This window comes from Rhincodon typus, chromosome 29 (genome assembly GCF_021869965.1).
Source record: "Rhincodon typus isolate 14 chromosome 29, sRhiTyp1.1, whole genome shotgun sequence".
Classification (NCBI taxonomy): Eukaryota; Metazoa; Chordata; class Chondrichthyes; order Orectolobiformes; family Rhincodontidae; genus Rhincodon; species Rhincodon typus.
This window is the reverse complement of record NC_063360.1, coordinates 29,098,992-29,122,127: the sequence shown is the minus strand read 5'-3', so window position 1 is coordinate 29,122,127 and position 23,136 is coordinate 29,098,992. Positions and strand designations below refer to the sequence as shown.

Below are 23,136 nucleotides of genomic sequence, written 5' to 3'. Positions count from 1 at the left end.
TGAAGGGTCTAGGCCCGAAACGTCAGTTTTCCTGCTCCTCTGATGCTGCTTGGCCTGCTGTGTTCGTCCAGCTCTACACCTTGTTATCTCAGATTCTCCAGCATCTGCAGTTCCTACTATCTCTGAAACAATTTCAAACTCCTTATGGCATTCTGGATCTACAGACACTAAATTGACTGCAAGAAGGCAGTTTACCATTACCTTCTCAAGGGCAGCCAGGAATGAGTAATGAATGGTAGCCCAGCCAGCAACACCCACATCCCATGAATAAATACAAAAGAAAAATCCTGCCATGGCCTTAATCAGACTGGGGATGGATTGTCACCATTCACCTGCTATCCCACTGCATTATCTACCCTCCCTGCCTTCAAACTGATCGGGGGCGGGAGGGCGTGAAACAGTGCCCTATGAGGAGCTACCTCGGTCAGTTTTGCCTTGTCTCTGAATGTTAAGCACTGGCACAGCAGTGGCAGAGATCAGGTTGACCATTCAGGGTCATGGCTTAGAAAAATGTGAGAGGCATGGGGTGGGGGGGGGAAGCGATTTTACATAAATAAGAGGGAAAGATCAGCTTTGGAATATCCTTGCTCATAAAGTTGAAAATTCACCATCAATCTAGCAATTGTAAGGAGTTTAAGCAAACGGCGGTGTCATACCTGGTTGGACGACTGGATTTCTGACAGGGCTGGTGACGGTGGTAGTGGTGGTGGCTGTTGTGGTCTGTGTCCAGGGCAGGTAACTGAGAGGATGGTCAGCTTCTATAACAGCGATCTCAGGTTGCCTCAGTGGACTGTGTCCTCCCTGGTAATGGCTGTAGCGCTCATTCGGAAGCCAGAACTCGTATTCGATACCTGAATTTTCCTCTTGTAGAAGAACCTGTAACATACATTGAGTTTTTTCAGTGTGAGATCCCATTGTGACCACTGTATCCCGTACTGTTATATTGAAAACGGTTGGCACTACACTGATGATTGTAGCTACTCTTTGAGCAATTAGGGTCTGGAATGCACAGCGTGGAAATGTGGTGGGGGCAGGTTTGGTCATGGCACTTAAGAGAGCTTTACATGATTCGTTGGAAAGAAGAAAACCATATCACTATACTATTCAGACGGCTGGTACAAGCACGATGAACAGAATGACCTCGTTCAGTGCTGGAATGCTTCTGTGATTCTGAGTTATTTCGTCTTGTGTTAATTTCCTTTGGTAAAGACCCATAAAGAGATAAAAACCCATTGTTAAAATATTGGCCAAAATTTTTTGATGTAAACAAGAAAGAAAGGCTTGCTTTATAAAGCCTTTTTCTTTAGATCATCCCAAAGTGCTCTACAGACAATAAAATACTTTCAGATTGCAATAATTGTTGTAATGTAGGAAACTCAGTGACTAATCTCCATACAGCAAGATGCCACAGGTGACAAAGTGATAAATCATCACTAATTAGATGTAATGATACTGTTTGAGAATAACAATTGACCAGGATTCTAGAGAGAACTCCTTCACTCTTTGTCACCATCCTGTCTTGAAATAAGATCACAAGACCACCATAAAATATAGGAACAGAATTAGGCCATTCAACCTGTAATGTCTATGCTATCAATTGATCATGGCTGACATGTTTCTCAACCTGATTCTCCTGCCTTCTCCCCATAACCCTTGATCCCTTTTCTGATTAAGAACCTATCTATCTTTGACTTGGCTCCCACAGATCTCTGCAGCAATGAGTTCCACACATCCAAGTGATTGAAGAAATTCCTCCTCATCCCAGTTCTAAAGGATCGACCCTTCACTCTGAGGCTGTATCCTTAGGTCCTAGTCTCTCCTACCAATGGGAACATCTACTCCACGTCTACTCTTTTTGCTCAATATTCTGTAAGTTTCAATCGGATACCCCCTCATTTTTCTAAATTCTATCGTACAGACCCAACGTCCTCAACCATTCCTCATTTGACAAGCTGTTCATCCCCAGCATCATTCTTGTAAAACTCCTCCCCACCCCCTCCAAGGCCAGCACAGCCTTCCTTAGATATGGCGCCTAAAACTACCCACAATATTCCAAATGCGGTCTGACCAGAGCCTCATACAGCCTTATCAGTACATCTCTGTTCCTGTATTCTAGCCCTCTTGAAATGAATGCTGATATTGCATTTGCCTTAAGAGATAACAAGGTGTAGAGCTAGATGAACACAGCAGGCCAAGCAGCATCAGAGGAGCAGGAAGGCTGACGTTTTGGGCTTACACCCTTCTTCAGAAATGCATTTGCCTTCCTAACTGCTGACTGAACCTGCATGTTAACCTTAAGAGCATCCTAAACTAGGACTCCTAAGTCCTTTTGTGCTTTTCCGAAGCTTTTCCCCATTTAGAAAATAGTTTATCCCTCTATTCTTCCCACCAAGGTGCACAACCTCACACTTTCCCATGTTGTACTCCATCTGCCACTTCTCTGCCCACTCTCCTAACCTGTCCAAGTCCTTCTGCAGTCCTTCTTATATATCTGAAAACACTTGCTCAACACTACCTGTCTCTCCACCTATCTTTGTGTCATCTGCAACCTTAAAAACAATGCCCTCAGTTCTTTCGTCCAGGTCATTAATGTATTAGGTGAATAGCTATGGTCCCAACACAGACCCCTGCAGAAACTCACTAGTCACTGGCTGCCATCCTGAATAAGAATCCTTTATCCCCACTCTCTGCCTTATGCCAGACAGCCAATCCTCTATCCATGCCAGCCCTTAACACATGGGCTCTTATCTTATTTAGCAGCCATCTGTGCGGCACCTTGTCAAAGGCCTTCTGGAATTCCAAATACATCACAGCCACGGCTCTCCTTTGTCTAACTTGCTTGTTACCACCTCAAAGAATTGTAATATATTTGTCAGGCATGACCTCCCATTGATGAAACCTTGCTGACTCAGTCCTATTTTACCACGTACTTCCAAGCACTCCACACTTTCATCCTTAACAATGGACTCTAAAACATTCCCAACAACCGAGGTCAGGCTAACCATCCTATGGTTTCCTGTCTTCTGCCTCAACTGCCTTTTTAAACAGGGATGTTACATTAGCCATATTTCAGTCCTCTGGGATCCTCCCTGACTCCAATGATTCCTAAAAAAATCTCCACCAACGCCTCTACAATCTCCTCAACTATCTCTTTCAGAACTCTGGGGTATAGTTCCAACTAGTCCGAATATCAATTTTCATATCTTTCAGCTTCCCCAGCATCTTCTCCTTAGTGATGGCCACTACACCCTGCTCTGCCCCAGGACTCTCTTGAAAATCTGGTTTGCTACTGGTGTCAGCCACTGTGAAGACTGATGCACAGTACCTGTTCAATTCCTCTGCCCATTCCTGTGTCCCCATTACTACTTCTTCAGTCTCGTTTTCCAGTGGTCTAATCATCACTCTTGCCCCTCTCTTACATCTTATATATCTGAAAACACTTACAATTTTCTTTTATATTACCAGCTATCTTGCCTTCATATTTCATCTTCTTCCACGTTAATGCTTTTTTAGTTGTCCTCTGCTGATTTTTAAAAAAATCATCAATGGGATGAGGGCATCTCTGGCTTGGCCAGTATTTATTGTCCATCCCTAATCATCTAGAGGACAGTTCAGAGTCAACCACATGGCTGTGAGTCTGGAGTCACATGTAGTCCAGACCAGGTAAGGTCGGCAGTTTCCTTCCCTAAAGGACATTAGTGAACCAGATGGGTTTTTCCTGACAATGGGCAATGGATTTGTGATCATCATGAGACTCTTAATTCCAGATATTTTCATTGATTTCAAATTTCACCATTTGCTGTGGTGGGATTTGAACCTGAATTCACTGGAACATTATCTGGGTCTCTAGAGTAACAGTCCAGCGATAATACCACTAGGCCATCATCTCCCTTAAGAGTTTCTTAATCCTTAGGATGTCCACTAATCTTCACCACATTGCATGCTTTTTCCTTTGCTTTTATGCTGTCCCTGACTTTCCCTGTAGGCCATGGCTGCCTTGTCCTTCCCTTAGAATATTTCTTCTTCCTCGGGATGAATTTCTGCTGTGCCTCTTAAATCACCCCCAGAAACTCCTGCCATTGCTACTCCACTGACTACCCTGCTCAGCTCCCCTGCTGGCCAGCTCCTCCCTCATGGCTCTGTATTTACCTTTGTTCAATTGTAATTGAGTTTAATTACAATTGTAATACCATAATGTCTGATTCCTGCTTCTCCCTCTCAAACAGCATGGTGAATTCTATCATATTTTGGTTACTGACTCCTAGGGGTTCCTTCATCTTAAACTCCCTAATCCAGTCTGTCTCATTTATTTTTCCTAATCAGCCCGTTCAAAGATGTTATTACACATCTCTGGAGCAGGTGGGACTTGAACCCTGGTCTCTCAGTTGAGAGGTGGGGAGACTACCACTGCATCACAAGCAGGCCCTCAAGCTTGTCCCATTCCACGTCACCAAATCCAGAATTTCCTGTTCCCTCGTGGAAACTGCTTCAAAAAACCTCTCATAGATATTCCACAAATTCCTTTTTTGGGATCTGCTCCCAAATTGATTTTCCTAGTCTGTCTACATATTGAAGTCCCCCATGGTTATTAAAATAATGCCTTCCTTACTATCACCTGATTTATTATCTGCCCCACATCCTGACTACTGCTAGGAGGCCTGTATATAATTGTAGCTGTTAGGAGGCTTGTACATGCAGGAGGCCTGTACACCATGGGTGGCACAGTGGCTCAGTGGTTAGCACTGCTGCCTCACAGTGCCAGGGACCCAGGTTTGATTCCGTCCTCCGGCGACTGTCTGTGTGGAGTTTGCACATTCCCTCTGTGTCTGTGTGGGTTTCCTCTGGGTGCTCAGGTTTCTTCCCACAGTCCAAAGATGTGCAGGCTAGGTGGATTGGCCATGCTAAATTGCCTGTAGTGTGCAGGGATGTGTAGACTAGGTGGGCTATAGGGGGATGGATCTGGGTGGGATGCTCTGAGGTACGGTGTGGACTTGTTGGGCCAAAGGGCCTATTTCCACACTGTAGGGATTCTATTCTATTCTAAAATAATTCCCATTAGAATTTTTTTTCCTTAGTGGTTTCTCAACTCCATGGCTTCAAATCCTATATCCTTTCTTGCGAGCAATTTAAGTTGATTTCTTATTAACAAGGCAACCCAGTCCCTGATGCCCATCTGCCTGTCCTTTCAGCAGGACGTGTATCCTAGGATATTGAGTTCTCAGTCTGATCCACTTGCAGCCAAGTTTCTGCAATGTCCACATTAGCGTCCCCACCAATTTCAGTCTAGCTACTAGCTCATTTACCTTGTTTTGTATACAGCGTACATTTAGGTGAAACACCCTCAGTCCTGCGTTGACTGCACCCACCTCCCCCCCTCCGCCCCACCATCTCATAGTTGTCCCCTTACCAGCTGTACCTGAAGTTAGACCCTGACTCTTTCCACACTCTTGTCATTTGATTTGTTCTGGAAACTTTAGTAATGTCTCCTGAGTCCTCCCACCTCCAACTAGTTCAAAGTACTTGTGTCCATCCTATTTAGCCTTTTCACTAGGATCCTGGTCCCAGATCAATTCAGATGGAGCTGATGGTATAGTTCCCTCCTGCACCACGAAATGGAATCTTCTTTCCCACACCACTCCTTCAGCCATGTGTTTACTTTCCTAATCTTCTTACCTCTATGTTAATTTGCACGTGGCTCAGGTCATGATGTGTAAAATAATTTTCTCCATTCAGCCAAGTGGTTAGACAGGACCTTGATTAATGCCTCATCCAAAGGACAGCAGTGTTGACAGTACAGCACTGTTAGGACTGCATTAGAATGGCAGCCAAAATTTTGTCTTTAAGTTGTTAAATAAACACGATGGTGTCGTAGTAATGTCACCGGGCTAGACACCGTGGAACGTGTGTTCAAATCCCACCCCAGCAGCTGGTGGAATTTAAATTCAACTAATACATCTGGAATATAAAACTAGTCTTGGTAAATTGTTATGATGTTGATTATTGTGAAAACTAATCTGGTTTGTTAATACCCCATTTAGGGAAGGAAATCTTGGCTGGCCTACATGTGACTCCAAACCCACTGTAATGTGGTTGAGTTTGAACTGTTCCCTGCAATACCCTTGTAAGTGACCCTGTTCAAGAGCAATTAGGGATGGGAATACACTGCTGGCCTCGTTGGTGGCATGCACATCCTGGAAGAGAAATCTCCCTGATTAAGAGGTGAGAGCATTACCAACTGAGCTGAGGTGGTTATTGAAACAATAATGTTGCAAGATCATTTCACCAGACAACATGTTTGTTATTTTCCCACTGGTTAAGTCATAGAATTGTACAGTTAGCCCATATCCCTCTAAACCCATCCTATTCATGTACCCATTCAGATGCCTTTTAAATGTTGTAATTGTACCAGCCTCCACCGCTTCCTCTGGCAGCTCATTCTGTACATGCCTCACCCTCTGTATGAAACAGTTGCCCCTTAGATCCCTTTTATGTCTTTCCCCTCTTACCTTAAACCTATACCCTCTAGTTTTGGACTCGCCTACCCTGGGATAAAGACCTTGGCTATTCACCCTATCCACACCCCTCATGGTTTTATAAACCTCTACAAGGTCATCCAAGATGCCTCATCAATATTCGTCCTCCTTTTGGTGAGAAAGTGTGAAAATCAAACGTAAACATTGCTAACTGGAGACACAAAGTCAAAACTTTTCCTCTTATATTCATTAGGACCATGACGCAAGAAACCAGACTTAGAAAAGGAACACCAATTTATAGAGAATGATTAGACAGTGCTGATCGATTGGGCCATTGTTGGCGTGGTGATGCAGCTGGAGCTGTTAACCATCAATCTTAGTTCTCTGACCAAGCAGGCAGCCTCTGATTGGTCGTGTTGTTACCATGGGACTGCGAATCTCTGCCACATTCCCATGGAAACACCCTGTCCCTGAAAAGGAAATGTATGCAGAGTGACAGAAAAAGAACAGGGTCTCTTTCAAAGAGCCAGCAGCAGTGCAGAAGGCCAAATGGCGTCCTTCTGCGCTGCCCTATTCTTGAAGAAAAAATGGCTGGATGTGGAAAAATCTGACCCCAAAAAAAAAGTACTTTGTTCAGCATTTAGAATAAGGTCACATATAATTTCTTTAAGCAGGTGTTTATGATTTTGTTTATAAATAGTTAACAGGAGGGTTCTACATGCCTAGAAACCATTCATGGGATTAATGAGAAAGTATGATTTAATGGATGACATTTGTTTGTGAAGCTTTCTGTCTTTCTTTGATTGAACCAGAATCACAGAAGTCTTACGGTGCAGAATTAGGCCACTCAGCCCACCATGCCAGGCTTGGTTTCTTTACAATTCCTTGAGATGAGAGAGCATTGACTTCAAGTAAACATGTTGTGTGTTAACATTTATTTTCTCTTGTTAAGTTGTGAAAGACAACAGAGGACAGTCTGAGAAATATTAGTGCGGCAAGGAAAGTCCCTTGCTGTGGCAGGTGGGGGCAATATTTAATTGTTGGACATTCATTCAGGACATCACTTAAAGCTATGAAAATCCATCCACACTTCCATTCATACTGTTATTTCCCCGTTGTGAAAATACCACTGGCAGGAAAGGCGTAAATAATGACAGATGAAGAAGAAATCCGTTTAACATGAGAAACATTCACCACACATTTTACATGAAGATTTGTACCATCACATGGAGGTCCTCCGCTGTTGGTCCTGTAGCCTCAATTGTCTCGTGGTTACTAGCAGAACGCTTGTACAGTACTTTGGTGCCAGCGACATCATATTCTCCCGGCCAGTCTATTACCCAGTTTCCATTGATCACATAGTGATTTTTGCCATTTATTAGGGCTGAAGGCAGATAAAGAATCATTATAATCGGAAATGTATGTCCACAATCAATGCAATCAAAAGTACGATAATTCATAATTATGCAATAAAGAGTCTGATGATGACCATGAGTACATTGTCAATTGTCGGAAAAGCCCATCTCGTTCAATAATGCCCTTTGGGGAAGGAAACTGCCATCCTTACATGGTCTGGCCTACATGTGACTCCAGACCCACAGCAATGTGGTTGACTCTTAACTGCCCTCTAGGTAATTAGGGACGGGACATACATGTTGGCCTTGCCAATGATGCTATCATCCCATGAATGAATAAAAATAAAAATGAGCACTGTATCCCAAACAATAATATGCCGCACTATTGGATTGGGCAGCGTTTGGGTCATGGACTTAAACGAAGAGCAGTCTGATGGAATAAAAGTCTTCTTTGCTTCCTTGCCCATAGCACAAAATCTGTCCATAATCTTGTACGAAATTGCCAACCCCTTCTCAGAAGGGTTTACCTGGGTCAGGAAATGGGGAGATGCCAATCAAGGTGGAGGTTGTCTGAGGTTGGATGTTACGCACATGCTCGTTGTGGTTACCTTAAAGGTCCTGCCTTCTCAACTTCGATCCTCACGCAAGGTGTAATGACCCTTGGATTAAACTCTATCTAATGAGAAAGTAACTCTATGGTCCACTGGGACTGTGCCAACTTTACATTTTTACCTTTATATGTTTGGTGCAAAGCCTTTCACTACAGCTGGACAGTTCGGACATACCTGGCAATGTTTTGTCTCAGAGTGGGGCCCCAAGTGGAAATTATATACAAAAGGATGCACTCTTTGATCTAAAGCCAGGCTACCTTGAATAAAGACAAAAGCAATAAAACAGAACGCAAGTCTGCCAGCATCTGTGGAGAGAGATTTAACATTTCGAATCTGATATGACCCTTATTCAGAACCCTTCATCAGAATCCTGAAGGAAAATTGTATTGGACTTGAAATGTTCACTCTGTTTCTCCCTCCATGGATGCTGCCAGACCTGCCGAGTTTATTAGCAACAAAAACAAAGTTGCTGGAAAAGCTCAGCAGGTCTGGCAGCATCTGTGAAGGAAAAATCAGAATTAACGTTTCTGGCCCGGTGACCCTTCCTCAAACGTTAACTCTTTTTTTCTTCACAGATGCTGCCAGACATGCTGAGCTTTTCCAGCAACTTTGTTTTTGTTCCTGATTTACAGCACCTGCAGTTCTTTCGGTTTTTATTCGAGTTTCTTCAGCACTTAGGTTCTGTTCTTATTCCTTAATCCCTTGAACATTTATTTGGGGGAAGGAATTACAGTTTTCTAATATATATGTTGAAAATTTGACGATTCTTGAAATTCAGTTGTAAGATAAACCACCCACTCCCACAAAAAGACTATCCACCCTACTTGAACTCATCATTCCCGATTCTACAACTGATGGTCAGATGGTCCAACCTGTAGTTGTTTCCATGGGGATAATTAATCTCATTTTGTAGACCAACTGAGTAATGCACTTGACTTAGAAGGGGTTCACCATGGTTTAGATTTACTGTGCTGAAAACGTTTTCATTCATTTCAGATTATTCCACTTACGTCACTGAACCAACATAGAAATGCCAGGCAGAACATGTCGTTTGTCAGCCCATACTCTGGTATAATGATTGAAAGTCTATTCCCAGCAGAACATTTCAATGCTGCATGACAGAATCTGCACATGCTGTCAGGTAAATCTTAACTGAAGATTGCATGTTTAATCATCGTCATTCCACCATCCCAGACATTGGATACTTGCAGCTTGTGAAACAAAGTTGTAAATACTTTTTCCTAACTGCATTTGTATTTAAATCACTGGAAAGTGCATTAAAGCTGCACTGAAGCCATCATGAATTCAAACTCTACTGACAAGAACTCGCCAAAAGCTTTCAACATCTGCCATTGTTTTGCTGACTTGGTCAGCCAAGTTCGAACTTTTACCAGATAATAATGCAGAGAAGCCCTTGATGTGGAACAAGTGAGCGTGGAATTAATCTTTTGTTTGAAAGGACTAATAGATTATGACCACTTGTGACACCTGATAATCTAATGAAGTAATCTTGAGGTAAAGTAGCCTTTTACATTTTTGGAATTGTTAATATATTCCCAGTCCAAATTGAGGAGATCCAGCAATTCATACCAATGTGAATGAAAAAAATATTCCACACTTGGAGCATTGCAGTGATCTGGAAATGCTCATGAGTGCAGACACAGCAAAAAGATTTTATTGTCTTGGTGGTGAGTTCAACCAGTTCTGGAGAAGACTCACACCAGACCTGCAACATTAACTCTGCTTCTCTCTCCATGACTGCTGCCTGACCTGCTGAGTTTCTCCAGCCATTTCCGTTTTTCTTTTGGGTTTCTTCCAGCATCTGCGGTGTTTTTCCTCTCTTTGAATGTACAATCCTGTGAGTAAATCCTTTAATTCACCATCTGCGTTTGGTGGATCTCTTTGCTTTAATTTCCCATGGAACAGTTTACGCCTGGGGTGAACCTATTTGGGCTTGATGTTGCCCAAAATGGCATTTGGGGTCATGCCACCTCAAAATTAAAACAAGATTATTGCCGAGTATTTTGAGTCCCCTGTCAGCAGACCTCTATCATAATACAGCCAACATTATTGGGACAATAGGGCTACAAACTGACACTTTGAAACCATCACTGCCCATCACCATCAGATAAAAGTGAAAACCACCCTCAAACCTACTCTTAAACTGACAGCATAGTCGTGCACCCGCATCTTAATGGGTTAGTGACATAGCTATAGGTTTGATATAACCCCAGCACTCCTATTACATAAAGCATGTCAGATATGTAGCACAATGATACAGGAACTAGGAGCAGGAATTTGGCCCTTTCACAATGATATAGTTGGGGTCTCAACTCTATTTTCCTACCAATTCAAGGATAGCACCTAAGAGGATGCATTGGCTGCTGTCTGTAAAGGCCACTATGTTGTGGGGTATTTTAAAATGTTAGACTTACAAGTCTGAAGGGTGGGTCAATCTGGTCTTATTGTCCTACTTCACAAGAAACCCAACTCTGGTACCCTCACTGTAGTTCCTTTGAGGTTTTCTTTGGAATGTTTTTAAGTTAACTATACTGGATGCTTTGTCAACTTACTTTCAGAAACAGAGATCAGAGGGGAAGAGCTAATGACATTGCCCAGGAGGCACAGGGACCAGAAACCAATAATGAAAACAAACAACTTCTATCGCTCTCCACAAAATGCTTAGTGCGATTGTTTACATCAGGGCAGCAGAGTATGAGACAGATTAGGGAACCAGCACTGACCCCTGTGATAAATCAGCCAGAGAAAGAAGGAATTCATCTGAAACCTCAGTCAACTAATGCCTACATTAAAGGACTGCTCCCCACAATGTAGAACATATCTGGTAGGAAATGTATCCAGGGAATCCCCAGCCATTAGCTGTGATTTTATATGCAAAATCAGAGACTCCATTTTCTGCATCCTGCTCCTTGTAACTTACTACCAGCTGGGAACTCTTGATTGTAAATTTTACCGGTGGCATTGCCCCATAGTCCTAAAAGGTGCAGGCGAGGTAGATTACCAATGGTAAATGTGGGGTTACGGTGATATGGTGAGGTTTGGGCTAGGATGTTCTTTGGAGGATTGGCACAAACTTGATGGGCTGAATGGCCTCTATCTGCACTGTAGGGATTCTATGATTCACATAACTAAATTTCAAAGACTCTATCAGTCTTAAAACAGTTTTGAATATTTAGTGATGGGGTGTTATGCTTTGTGCTAAGTTGCCAAGCAACCTCCACTTCTACTTGCGAGTTAAAGACTGGAGCTCATGCCACTTGCTGCTGAGAAGGTTGCTGGTTGATATTGGACCTCTTTAGCTGTGTTATGGTCATCATATGAGGTGGAATTTGAACTTAGAGCCAATGGCCTAAACTACTGGATCCAACATAAAATTACCTCAACAGTTTCCACAAGCAAGGCCTGATGGAATGTAAAGTCCAAGGTTACCAAAGGTCAAAAGTAATCAAAGACCAGCCCAAGTCTGAATTGCATATTGAATAGTGGGAGAGTCATTATGACCCGAAACATGTTAAGAAGTACTCAGCCAGAACAATAGGGACAGACATTATGTTTGTGTATTCATAGAATACCTATAGTGCAAAAACAGGCCATTCAACCCATCAAATCTGCATCTAAGAGCATCCCACCCAGATCCAGCCCCAACCCCCACCTTATCCCCCATTTGTTCTTTATCCTTTTACAAGCAGCAACAGTTTCTCCTTGTTGACTCAATCTGACTCACACGTTATTTTGAAAACTCCTCCTCTTAGCCTTCCTCTCTCCAAGGTGAACAATCCCAACTTCTTCAATGTATTCTCAGAACTAAAGTTTCTCATCCCTCGAACAATTCAGTCATACTCTTCTAAACCACAGGGGTTAATCCTGTACTGCTAGCCTTAGTCTTTCATCTATGTTCCATTGTTGAAGACAATGTCCAACATCAAAATAACTTGGGAACTACTGAATGTAATCATAGGTAAGGGTCTAGGCCCGAAACGTCAGCCTCTCTGCTCCTATGATGCTGCTTGGCCTGCTGTGTTCATCCAGCCCTGCACCTTGTTGTCTCAGATTCTCCAGCATCTGCAGTTCCTACTATCTCTGATTCACATTTATGTAGTGCCTTTAATGTATCAAGACATCACATGGCACTTCACAAGAACTACATCAAGCACCAAGCCACATTATGAAAGGTGCTTTGTCAAGGAAGTCGGTTTTTAGGACTATCTTAAAGGAGGAAAGAAAGTTTTACAGGACCATCTTAAAGGAGGAGAGTTTTTTTTATTCATTCATGGGATGTGGGTTTTGTTGGCTAGGCCAGCCTTTGTTGCCCATCTCATTTGGTTTGGAGAAGCTGGTAGTGAGGTGCCTTTTTGAACAGCTGCAGTGTATGGGGTAAAGGTACACAGTGTAGTTAGAGACGGAGTTCCAGGATTTTGACCCAGCTACATTGAAGTGACACAGAAAGACTTTGGGACGGAATTGAAGAGTCTGGGGTCCAGCAGTTGTAGACTCCAGTACAGATAGTTCTGCTATAACACATGTTTCATTAAAGCGAACTGGCTGTAACACGACTGGTGAATGGTGGATGCTGTTTGGATAATGCAACTTTCTGCTAAACAGGTATAACGGTTTTCTATAGCAATTTCCCTATAACATGATTTTTTTATGGTGACTTTCTATAGCGTGAGTTCACATGAGAATGCAACTATCGTGTTATAGGAGAACTACCTCTATTATCAGGGCTTCTTCTGACTCTAAACAGCAGAGCTTCCCAGTCCTGAGTCTTGTCTCTTATTTCAGAAGCTTTTGCTGAACTTTTGAGGAACTGAGCTGGACTTTGGAATGCACAATACATGATCACTTATTTCGCTGACAACTCCGCAATGTACTCACAACAGCCCCTTTGTCCTGGCATTAAGAAATTTGACTTATTAATCATATGTATTTCAAAACTACTAATTACAGCTTCCTAAAAAAACATGATCTTTAGCTGGTGGTCTGATAGCTCATGTGGCTAAGCGTTGTATTCCTAACCAAAAGAGGGTCAGAAGTTCAAGCTTAAACGTTGTTTAAATTCTCAATCTGGTTTATGGTAATATTGCCAGTGTGTAGCATACAGAAGTCAGGTATTTTCTTCCTCAGTAATGAAAACTGTTTCACTCTCTCTGCACCACAGTTCACAATGTCACATTGTCCCCAACTGCTGATTATTTATTAGGTAACACGTTTAATACCTAATATGCTGTATTATCAGCTAAGTAATTGATGTGTATTTTAAAATATCATTTACATTTTTTTAGAAAGCTTGTATTTCTATAGGATTGCATCATCAGTGCCAGTGAAATACTCTTGAAAGTGTGAGTAATATTGTGATTTAGCAAACACAACACAGTAAGCTCCCACAAGCAACAATGTGGCAATGACCTAGTTATCTGTCTTTAGTGCTATATCTTGGCCAGCACACTGGGGAAAACTCCTCTACTCTTCTTTGAATTAGTGCATCGCATCTACCCACAGGCAATATTCAAAACAGCCCCTGTGACAGTGCAGCACTCCCTCAATGTTGCATTGCAGTGTTAGCCTTGAGTCTTCTGCTCAAGTCCTGGAGTGAGATTTGAATCCACAACCATTTGATGGCGAGATAAGATTGAGCCATGGCCACTAGAATTTAATCAACATTAACGACTGGAGAAATCCTGACATAGCTAAGAGTGAAATTATCTAAAATGCTTTACAATGGACCTGCACGAGTTGATAAAAATTGTGGTTAGAAGCAAGGGCAGGTACAGAAATCACAGGCCAGACTGCTGCTCCTGGCCTTGCTCCCCAGATCCCTACCAGAACACATTGGCCCTGATCCTCAACCCTAGCACACGAGCTTGACTCTTAACACAGCACGTGGCCCTAAGCCTGGGCAGCATAATAACTCCAACCCTCGACCTCAGCATGCAGCCCTGAACCTTGACTTTTAACCCCAGCAAAGTGGCCCTGACCCTCGGCCCAGCATAGTGGCCCTGATCTTTGAACCCAACACCTTATTGAAGGTGTCGGTTCTAAGGAGGTTTGAAGGTTTGGTGTTGCAAAGGGAAAACATTTAGAAAAGAAAATCCAGGTGGAAGGATGTGAGAGAGGAAGGCTCTACCAGTTTGTTTGGAAAGCAGGAGGTCTACCATGAGCTGGACCAGGTTGTGGAGGCAAAGTGAAGTGAAACTCTGAAGGTACTGTAAGTGAGGGTGAAGATTTTACAATAAAAAAGGTAAGGGGGGTGGTGAGACTGGTGAGGACTGGGGTGATAACTGAGTGAAAGTTGGTGTGAGACATGAAGTGAGCAAGGTTTATGAATGTGTTGAAACTGTGTCAGCTTGATTTTAAGCCTTGGGTAAGTGAATATGGTTTGAATCTTAGCCAGAGGTTTAATTTTACTGATTTTGGTAAATTTACCCATCCTTGACATTAGCAAACCCTAGCAAAGTACATATGTAGTAACAGAAAATGTATTTATGTGGTGCCTTATGTTTCTTTGGGAAATCCTAAGGAACTTTAATGCTAGTAATTTAGCTTTTAAGTGTAGTCACTGATACTTTGCAAAATGCAGATGGCAAGGTACTCTATGCGGGAAATGTATTGTTGATGTTGTTCACTAGAATTGTACTGCAGGCAGAGTTTTCACTGGTCCGTGGGCATAAAATGTCATAGAAGCCTTTCCTGCCACTGACCCCTGCTGTGTTTAATGGACAGTGGCTGTGGTTAATGCAGTTCCACACGTAAGCTTTGATAAATTTTCTCTCTAAACAGAAAGCAACTAGATCAGCGGTAACATGACTATGGCAAGGGAACAGAACACAACTGCATTTCTCCAAAGAAATGCCACCATTAGAATTTTCATGATTTCTGTTTCAAACTTTCTCTGGATTGCTTAGTTTCTATTCTTCCGTTCTAACATCGTCCTTGTGAACTCTATTTCTAACCTACCATAACTGTGCTACCGCCTCCTTTCACCCTACCATTTGTGGCCATGCTTTCAGTCATCTTGACTCCTACACTTCAGTGTCCTTTATGGAGGGAAATCTGCAGTCCTTACTCGGTCTGACCCACATGTGATGCCATATCCACAGCAATGTGGTTGACTCTTAAGTGCCCCCTGAAGTGGCTTAGCATGGCACTCAGTCAGAGCAATTTGGGATGGGCAACAAATGCTAGCCTTCCATAGCCCATGAAAGAATAAAGAAATAAAAAACCTTTGGGATTCCTTCCCAAAATCTGTCTGTCTGCGTCTTTTCTTTAACGATCACCTTTAAAACTTAACATACTTTGGTCACCCTTCTTTGGTTGTGCTGGGCCTTGCTGGGCTCAGCATCCAATCATTTCTAATTATAATTCTGAAAGGTGTATTGGAGTGTTTTGTTATTTGACTATGGGGGCATTGCATCTGAACACTTGGCATCCACTTCTGTGTTGGATTAGGCAGATAGCTGTGAAGAGTCAGATATCTTACAGCTAGGAGATCACAAGGAGCCAAAGTAGGCCACAAAGCTGACTGAATCTTTTCTGCCATTCAATGAGATTATGGCTGATTTGATAATCCTCCTTTTTTCTGCCATAACTATTGATTCTTTTACTGATTATAAAACTGTGAATCTCAGCCTTGAATATACTTAATGCCACACCCACCACAGCTCTCTAGTAAAGAATTTCACACATTAACTAACTTCTGCGAGAAGAAATTCCTCCTCGTCTCTGTCTTAAATGTGCAATCCCTTATTCTGACATTCTGCCCTTTGGTCTTAGACTCTCTCACCAGGGGAAGCATCTACTCTGTCAAGTCTCCTAAGAATCCTATATGCTTCAATGAAGTTATCTCTTATTCTTCTAAACTGTAATGAGTACAGAACCAAACTACTCAACATCTCCTCATAAGACAATCCCTCCACACTCAGAATAAACGTGCGAACCTTCTCTGGACTACCTCCAATGACAGTTGATAAGAGGATCAAAGCAATTCTTAGTATTGTTTGCTCTGGCTAGTGCCTTGTACAGTTTTAGCAACCTTTCCCCTTTTTTTCACTCCATTCCCTTTGAAATATAGAATCGTAGAATCCCCACAGTATTGAAGCAGGCCATTCATCCCATCAAGACCATACTGACTCTCCGAAAAGCATCCCACCCAGACTCAACACCCCCTACCCTATCACCCTGCATTTCTCATGGCTAATCTGTCTAACCTACACATCCCTGGACTCTGCAGGCAATTTAGCATGGCCAATCCACCTAACCCGCACACCTTTAGACTGTGGGAGAAAACTGGAGCACCCAGAGGGAACCCACGCAGATATGGGGAGAGCATGCAAACTCCACACAAACAGTCACCTGAGGCTAGAATTGGACACAGGTCCCTAGTGCTGTGAGGCAGCAGTGCTAACCTCTGAGCCACCATGCTACCCATCTTCTATTAGCTAACAAATCATCTATCCATGCTCAAGAATTGGCTAACTCATTATAACTAATGCAACACTGGCAGAAATCAGCAAACTTAGCACAAAGGAAATAGCAGCTAACTTGACAATATATTACTGCAGTAACCTTTGAACTCTTGTAGCTGAGAGGTTGACTTACCTAGGTAGTTCCTGCTGTTGTCTGTAACTTTAATGTTAGTGGCTCCTGCTGGGATCACAGTTACATTATTGTAACCAAAGTAACCTGAGATTAGTTAGAAAAAAGTACACTCATTACCAATTACCAGGAGTATGACTTAGATTTTGAAACATTAAAAACAAATATTAAATATACATTTACAGGACTGTGTAAAACATTTAAAGTTTAAAAAGTGACATTTCTATTGGGGTGATCATAGAATATGATCAAAAAATCTAGAATATAATTACAGAGTACCATGTAGAAGTTTATAATGAAGAAAGAGGCTTTTCAGCCCATCCTATCTGTGATGGCCCACTGCAATGGGAGCCAAAACTAAAAGTGCTATATAATATGAGAAAGTGTGAAATTGACTGTTTTGGCTGGTAAGAATACAAATCAAGTATATGATTTAATTGGTAAGAGATTGCAGAGATCGGATGTCCAAATGCACATATCACACAAGATCGGTCTGCAGCCAGTATTGGGAAAGCTAATAGAATGTTATCTTTCGTTGTGAGGGGAATAAAAAAAGCAGGGAAATGATGGTTCACTTAAAATTGGCATTTATGAGACCACATCTGGAATACTGTGTACAGTATGTTAAGGAAGGATGCATATTCATTTTTAAAAAAATTTACTCATGGGACATAGGCATCACTGGCTGGCTAGCATTTATTGCCTGTTCCTTGTTGCCCTCGAGCTGCTTTCTTCAACCACTGCAGTCCTCTTGCAGTTGACCCACAATGCCATTAGGGAGGGAATTCCAGGATTTTCATCCAGTGACAGTGAAGTAGCAGCAATATATTTCCAAGTCAGGATGATGAGTGGCTTGGAAGTGAACTTGAAGGTGGTGGTGTTCCCATTCATCTGCTGGCCTCTCCTTCTAGATGGAAGTGATCCTGGATTTGGAAGGTGCTATCTAAGGATCTTTGTGAATTTTAGCACTGCTGGTACTGAGAGTCTGCGCTGGAGGGAATGGATGCTTGTGGATGTGATGCTAATCATGTGGGCTGCTTTGTCCTGGATGGTGTCAAACTTCCTGAGTGTTGTTGGAGCTGTACTCATCCAGGCAATTAGGGAGTATTCAAACACATTCCTGACTTGTCGATGATGGGCTTCAGAAGGGAGTCAGGAGATAAGTTAGTCACCACAGTATTCCTAGTGTATGACCTATTTTTGTAGCCACTGTCTTTATGTGACAAGTCCAGTTAAGTTTCCAGTCAATGGTGACCGCAAGGATGTTGATAGTGAGGTCTCAGTGATGGTAATACCATTGAATGTCAAGGGACGGTGGTCAGATTGTCGCTTATTGGAGATGGTCATTGGTTGACATTTATGAGTCACAGATGTTACTTGACACTTTTCATCCCAAGCCTAGATATTGTCCAGATCTTGTTGCATTTGAACATGGACTGCTTAAGTTTCTGAGGAGTCGCAAATGGTGCTGAACATTGTGCAATTATCAGCAAATATTCCCTTATGGTGGAGGGAAGGTCATTAATGAAGCAATTTGGTAAGGACGAGGTCAAGTATGATTTTCCCTCCTGCTGCAGACCCATTCTAGTAGCCATGTCCTTTAGGACACAATCAGCTTGATCAGTAGCGCTGCTGCCAAGCCACTCTTGGTGGTGGACATTAATATCCCTTGTCATCTTCAGTGCTTCCTCCAAGTGTTGTTCAACATGGAGGAGTACCGATTCATCAGCCGAGGGAGGACAGTATGTGATAATCAGCAGGAGGTTTTATTGCCCATGTTTAACCTGAAGCCATAAGACTTCATGGGGTCCGGAGTCAATGTTGAGGGCTCCTAGAGCAACTCCCTCCCAACTGTATACCACTGTGCCGCCACCCCTGCTGGGTCTGTCCTGCCGTTGGGACATATCCAGGGATGGTGACGGTGGTATCTGGGACATTGTCTGTAAGGTATGATTCTGTGAGTATGACAATGTCAGACTGTTGCTTGACTAGTCTGTGAGACAGCTCTCCCAATTTTGGCACTAACCCCACCCCAGATGTTAGTAAGGAAGACTTTGCAGGGTCAACCGGGCTGTTTCTACCATTTTTTTCTAGTGCTTAGGCCAACGCCAGGTGATCTATTCAGTATCATTTTTCTGTTGAGACTTGATACAACTGAGTGGCTTGCTAGGCCATTTCAGAAGGCAGTTCAGAGTCAACCACATTGCTGTGGGTCTGGAGTCACATGTAGGCCACACCAGATGAGTTTGGCAGATTTCCTTCCCTGAAGGACGTTTGTAGTCTTGTTTAGAGACTATTTACAAGACTAATACCTGGAATGGGCACGTTGTGTTATGACGCAAGGTTGGACAGGTCAGACTTCCACCTGCTGGAGTTTTGATGGGTAAAAGCTGACTTGGTTGAAACATATAAGATCCTGAGGGGTCTTGACAAAATGGATATGGAAAGGATGTTTACTTTCAGGGGAGAATTTAGAATCTAGGTCGTTGTTTCAAATTAAGGAATCACCCACTTAAGAGAGAAATGAGGAGCATTTTCTCTTCAGCAGGGTCATGAGTCTTTGCAGACCTCTTCCTCAAAATGTGGTGAAAGCAGAGTCCTTGAATATTTGTAAAGTGTAGGTGAATATATTCTTGATAAGCATGGAGGTGAAAGAATATTAGAGGTAGGCAGGAACGTGGAGTAATCAGACCAGCCATTATTTCATTGAAATATAGAGCAGGTTTGAGGGGCCAATACCTGCACCCAGTTTGTTTGTTAGTGATCTAACACCCAATCTCTCTCTGTTGCCCTACATATTCTCTGCAGCTGACATTTATCCAGTTTTGCTTTATAAGATCTCTGCTTCAGTCATTCTCTGTAGCAAAACACCTAATATTGCACTCTGCCATGAGATCTTCATCCATTATCAGAACTGGCTAATAATAATTGGTCTTTAATCTCAGCCACTCATCTCTGATAACCCTTTCCAGGTCACCTTACTTTCAGAAAATGAAGTGTATCCATTTCTTTTTTCCCAGTCTTTAGGAAATTTCAAATTGCCAGTCCCAACTACTGGAAATGGTCTTTATTTACTTACTCCATCTGATTTTTTCTTAATTTTATGTACCATTATTAAATTTTCTGATAGCCTTCTTCACCCTACTGTAGCTAATTCCAGTTGGTCCTCCTTATATCTAAGAAAGCTATCAGGACATTTAATAATCCTCTTGCATTCTACCCTAAACACTCTCCATGCCATTTATAACTTTTCTATCAAGGGACACACAAAGTGTAGATTGTTCGATAGTTTTTATTTCATATTTTTAAAATGAATAATACCTTTGATAAGATAATAAAGAGAATTATTTGATAAGTGAAATTTAAAGGTCACAAGAAAATATTGCAGGCAATCATCTCAAGACTGAAGTTGAAAAATACTGGGGGACGAATTCTTAAATTGTGTAGCTCTTAAATAAGTGATAAATTTAAAAGAGGACAAAGATTATAAGACCATGAGATATAGGAGCAGAATTAGGCCATTCGGCCAATTGAGTCTGCTCCATCACTTGATTATGCCTCATATGTTTCTCAACCTCATTTCCCTGCCTTCTCTCTGTAACCCTTACGCAAGAAGGGACTACTTTTAGGTATCTGAAGTTATTATTTATTGAAAGTTTGGTGATCAGAGATGACTGACTGAGATTAATAATCATTATCATTGATCAGTTCTGATAATCAATGAAAATCTGGAGACAGAGTTACATTGTTCTGGAAAGAAAACATAATGAGAAAGACTGGAAACACAGCAGGTCAGTCAGCAGCTGTCGAAAGAAAAGATTCTGAAATGCAGGTTGCATGACTTAAAGTTTAATGTAAAAACCCAATTTTATACTCATTGTGGCACAGTGCTGTTACTACGGACTACCATCGCTGATGGCAATTCCAGCTCATGTTTTAGTCAAGACACAAGGCATTCACCCATCGAGAATGTCAGGGCAATCACCAGAGGAGGGGAATGCTGAACGGTAAACTCTCCGGACCAGGATGCAGGAGTCGTTCCGTCCTCCGCAAACACCGCAGACATCTGTTCTGGCCTTTGAGCCGAGGATCCTGTCACAACCTACTTTCTGAAAAGTGAGAGAAAGTGGAAACAAAAACATAGATTCCCAGTGATTCGATGTGGTTACAGTCAGCCGGCAGTGAAAGAATTTTACATGAAAGGTGATACACTTGAGAGGGATGTATAAATGCCTCAGTTACTCTGAAGGGCCTGTATCACATTTTATGCACAAGGTTCATTTGTAGGAAACAGGTTACCCCCTCAGCCATCTCAATGTTTATGTTTCACATAGAGCTCAGTATTGTTTGAAGAGTGCAAAAATGCACATGTAAAGGCCAATTATGAAATTTCAGCAGGAAGCTATGCTTACAGGATTACAAAGGGAGAAAATTAGATTCAACATGTTGTTCCCCTGACTTTACCTGTTTCCAGTTGTCTCCACTACCCCATTGAAAGCATTCTGGATTTTTGGATTGTCCCCACTCAAAGGGCTCCAGATTCAATCTAGTTTAAATACCGAAAGAACTGCGGATGCTGTAAATCAGGAACAAAAACAGAAGTTGCTGGAAAAGCTCAGCAAGTCTGGCAGCATCTGTGGAGAAAAAAATCAGAGTTAACGTTTCGGGTCCGGTGAGGAAGGGTCCAGCTCCGAGGAAGGTTCACTGGACCCGAAATGTTAACTCTGATTTTTTTCTTCACAGATGCTGCCAGACTTGCTGAGCTTTTCCAGCAACATCTGTTTTTGTTCTCAATCTAGTTTCAGATTGACTAAACTGGAAATCTAATGCCTTAATCTGATCTAGCTCAAGTCACAGAACCAACCCGCTTCTCCACAGAGTTAGCTGTTCTCAGCAATGGAAAAGGGCCAGAAATCAATGCATAGGAACCAGCCCAGCTCCCTAGTAGCTGTTAAGGCAGTCATGGTGAAGACAGTATATGCTTTAGCTGTGCTGCCTTGATGGTTGAATTACTTGTGGAGACTCACAGCCTCGGCTTGTAGTACCACCCTGAGCACAATGCAGAAGGGATGTAAAACACTACCTTAATCAATGTCCCTTTTAAGTCTTTCTCCACCTTGTTTATTTCAAGACATGGTTTTTATCTGGCCATGCACACACACCATCTTAAAGGGGACATGCTATCTCAGGTACCAACCCCAGGTTACTGCATGGCTCCAAAAACACACAGCTTACAGTGAACATGAGAATTCCAAATTTTTAGGAAAAGGTTAAGGGATGGGAAAGTGGAAAATTGATTATCAGTCTCTTAAGAAAGGTTTCGAGTTAAGATGTTTAAGTCTTTGATCGCATGCAGCAAAATTACTTTAGCAGCCAGTAAAGTGTACACACATCCTGTTTCCTTCAAGTGTTTTTGATGCGTTATTTTGCTGGGGGCTTCCCACATAAGTCAGAATCAATCTCTGAAAACATTACCATGCTGTTAGTTGCTGCAGAAGGTTACATGGCAGGAGAGACAGAAATGACATGTTGTATTATTTGAGACAACAAGGTGCAGGGCTGGATGAACACAGCAGGCCAAGCAGCATCATAGGAGCAGAGAGGCTGACGTTTCGGGCCTAGACCCTTCATCAGAAAAGGGGGAGGGGAAGGGGCTTCTGAAATAAATAGGGAGAGAGTGGGAGGCGGATAGAAGATGGATAGAGGAGAGGATAGGTGGAGAGGAAACAAACAGGTCGAAGAGGCGGGGATGGGGCCAGTAAAGGTGAGTGTAGGTGGGGAGTTAGGAAGGGGATAGGTCAGTCCAGGGAGGACGGACAGGTCAAGGGGGCGGGATGAGGTTGGTCGGTAGGAGATGGAGGTGTGGCTTGAGGTGGGAGGAGGGGATAGGTGGGAGGAAGAACAGGTTAGGGAGGCAGGGACGAGCTGGACTGGTTTTGGGATGCGGTAGGGGGAGGGGAGATTTTGAAACTTGTAGCCATGGGTACCCGCATGGGCCCAAGCTACGCCTGCCTCTTTGTAGGTTACGTGGAACAATCCCTCTTCCGTACCTACACCGGCCCTAAACCCCACCTCTTCCTCCGT

General features: G+C 42.6%; 1 protein-coding gene across 3 annotated transcripts in view; it reads right to left on the bottom strand.

Annotated features, from left to right (window-relative positions):
- The window catches only part of LOC109919615 (ADAMTS-like protein 5), a 118,747-nt gene that overhangs the window by 9,552 nt on the left and 86,059 nt on the right, over window positions 1-23,136 (bottom strand). For all 3 annotated transcript variants that reach the window (XM_048614295.1, XM_048614297.1, XM_048614296.1), the window contains exons 7-10: window positions 21,038-21,161; window positions 17,056-17,139; window positions 7,694-7,857; window positions 657-876 (exon numbers count right to left, since the gene is read on the bottom strand). In XM_048614295.1, coding sequence (XP_048470252.1) covers window positions 657-876; window positions 7,694-7,857; window positions 17,056-17,139; window positions 21,038-21,161 — 592 coding nt within the window. The remainder of the gene's footprint in view (window positions 1-656; window positions 877-7,693; window positions 7,858-17,055; window positions 17,140-21,037; window positions 21,162-23,136) is intronic.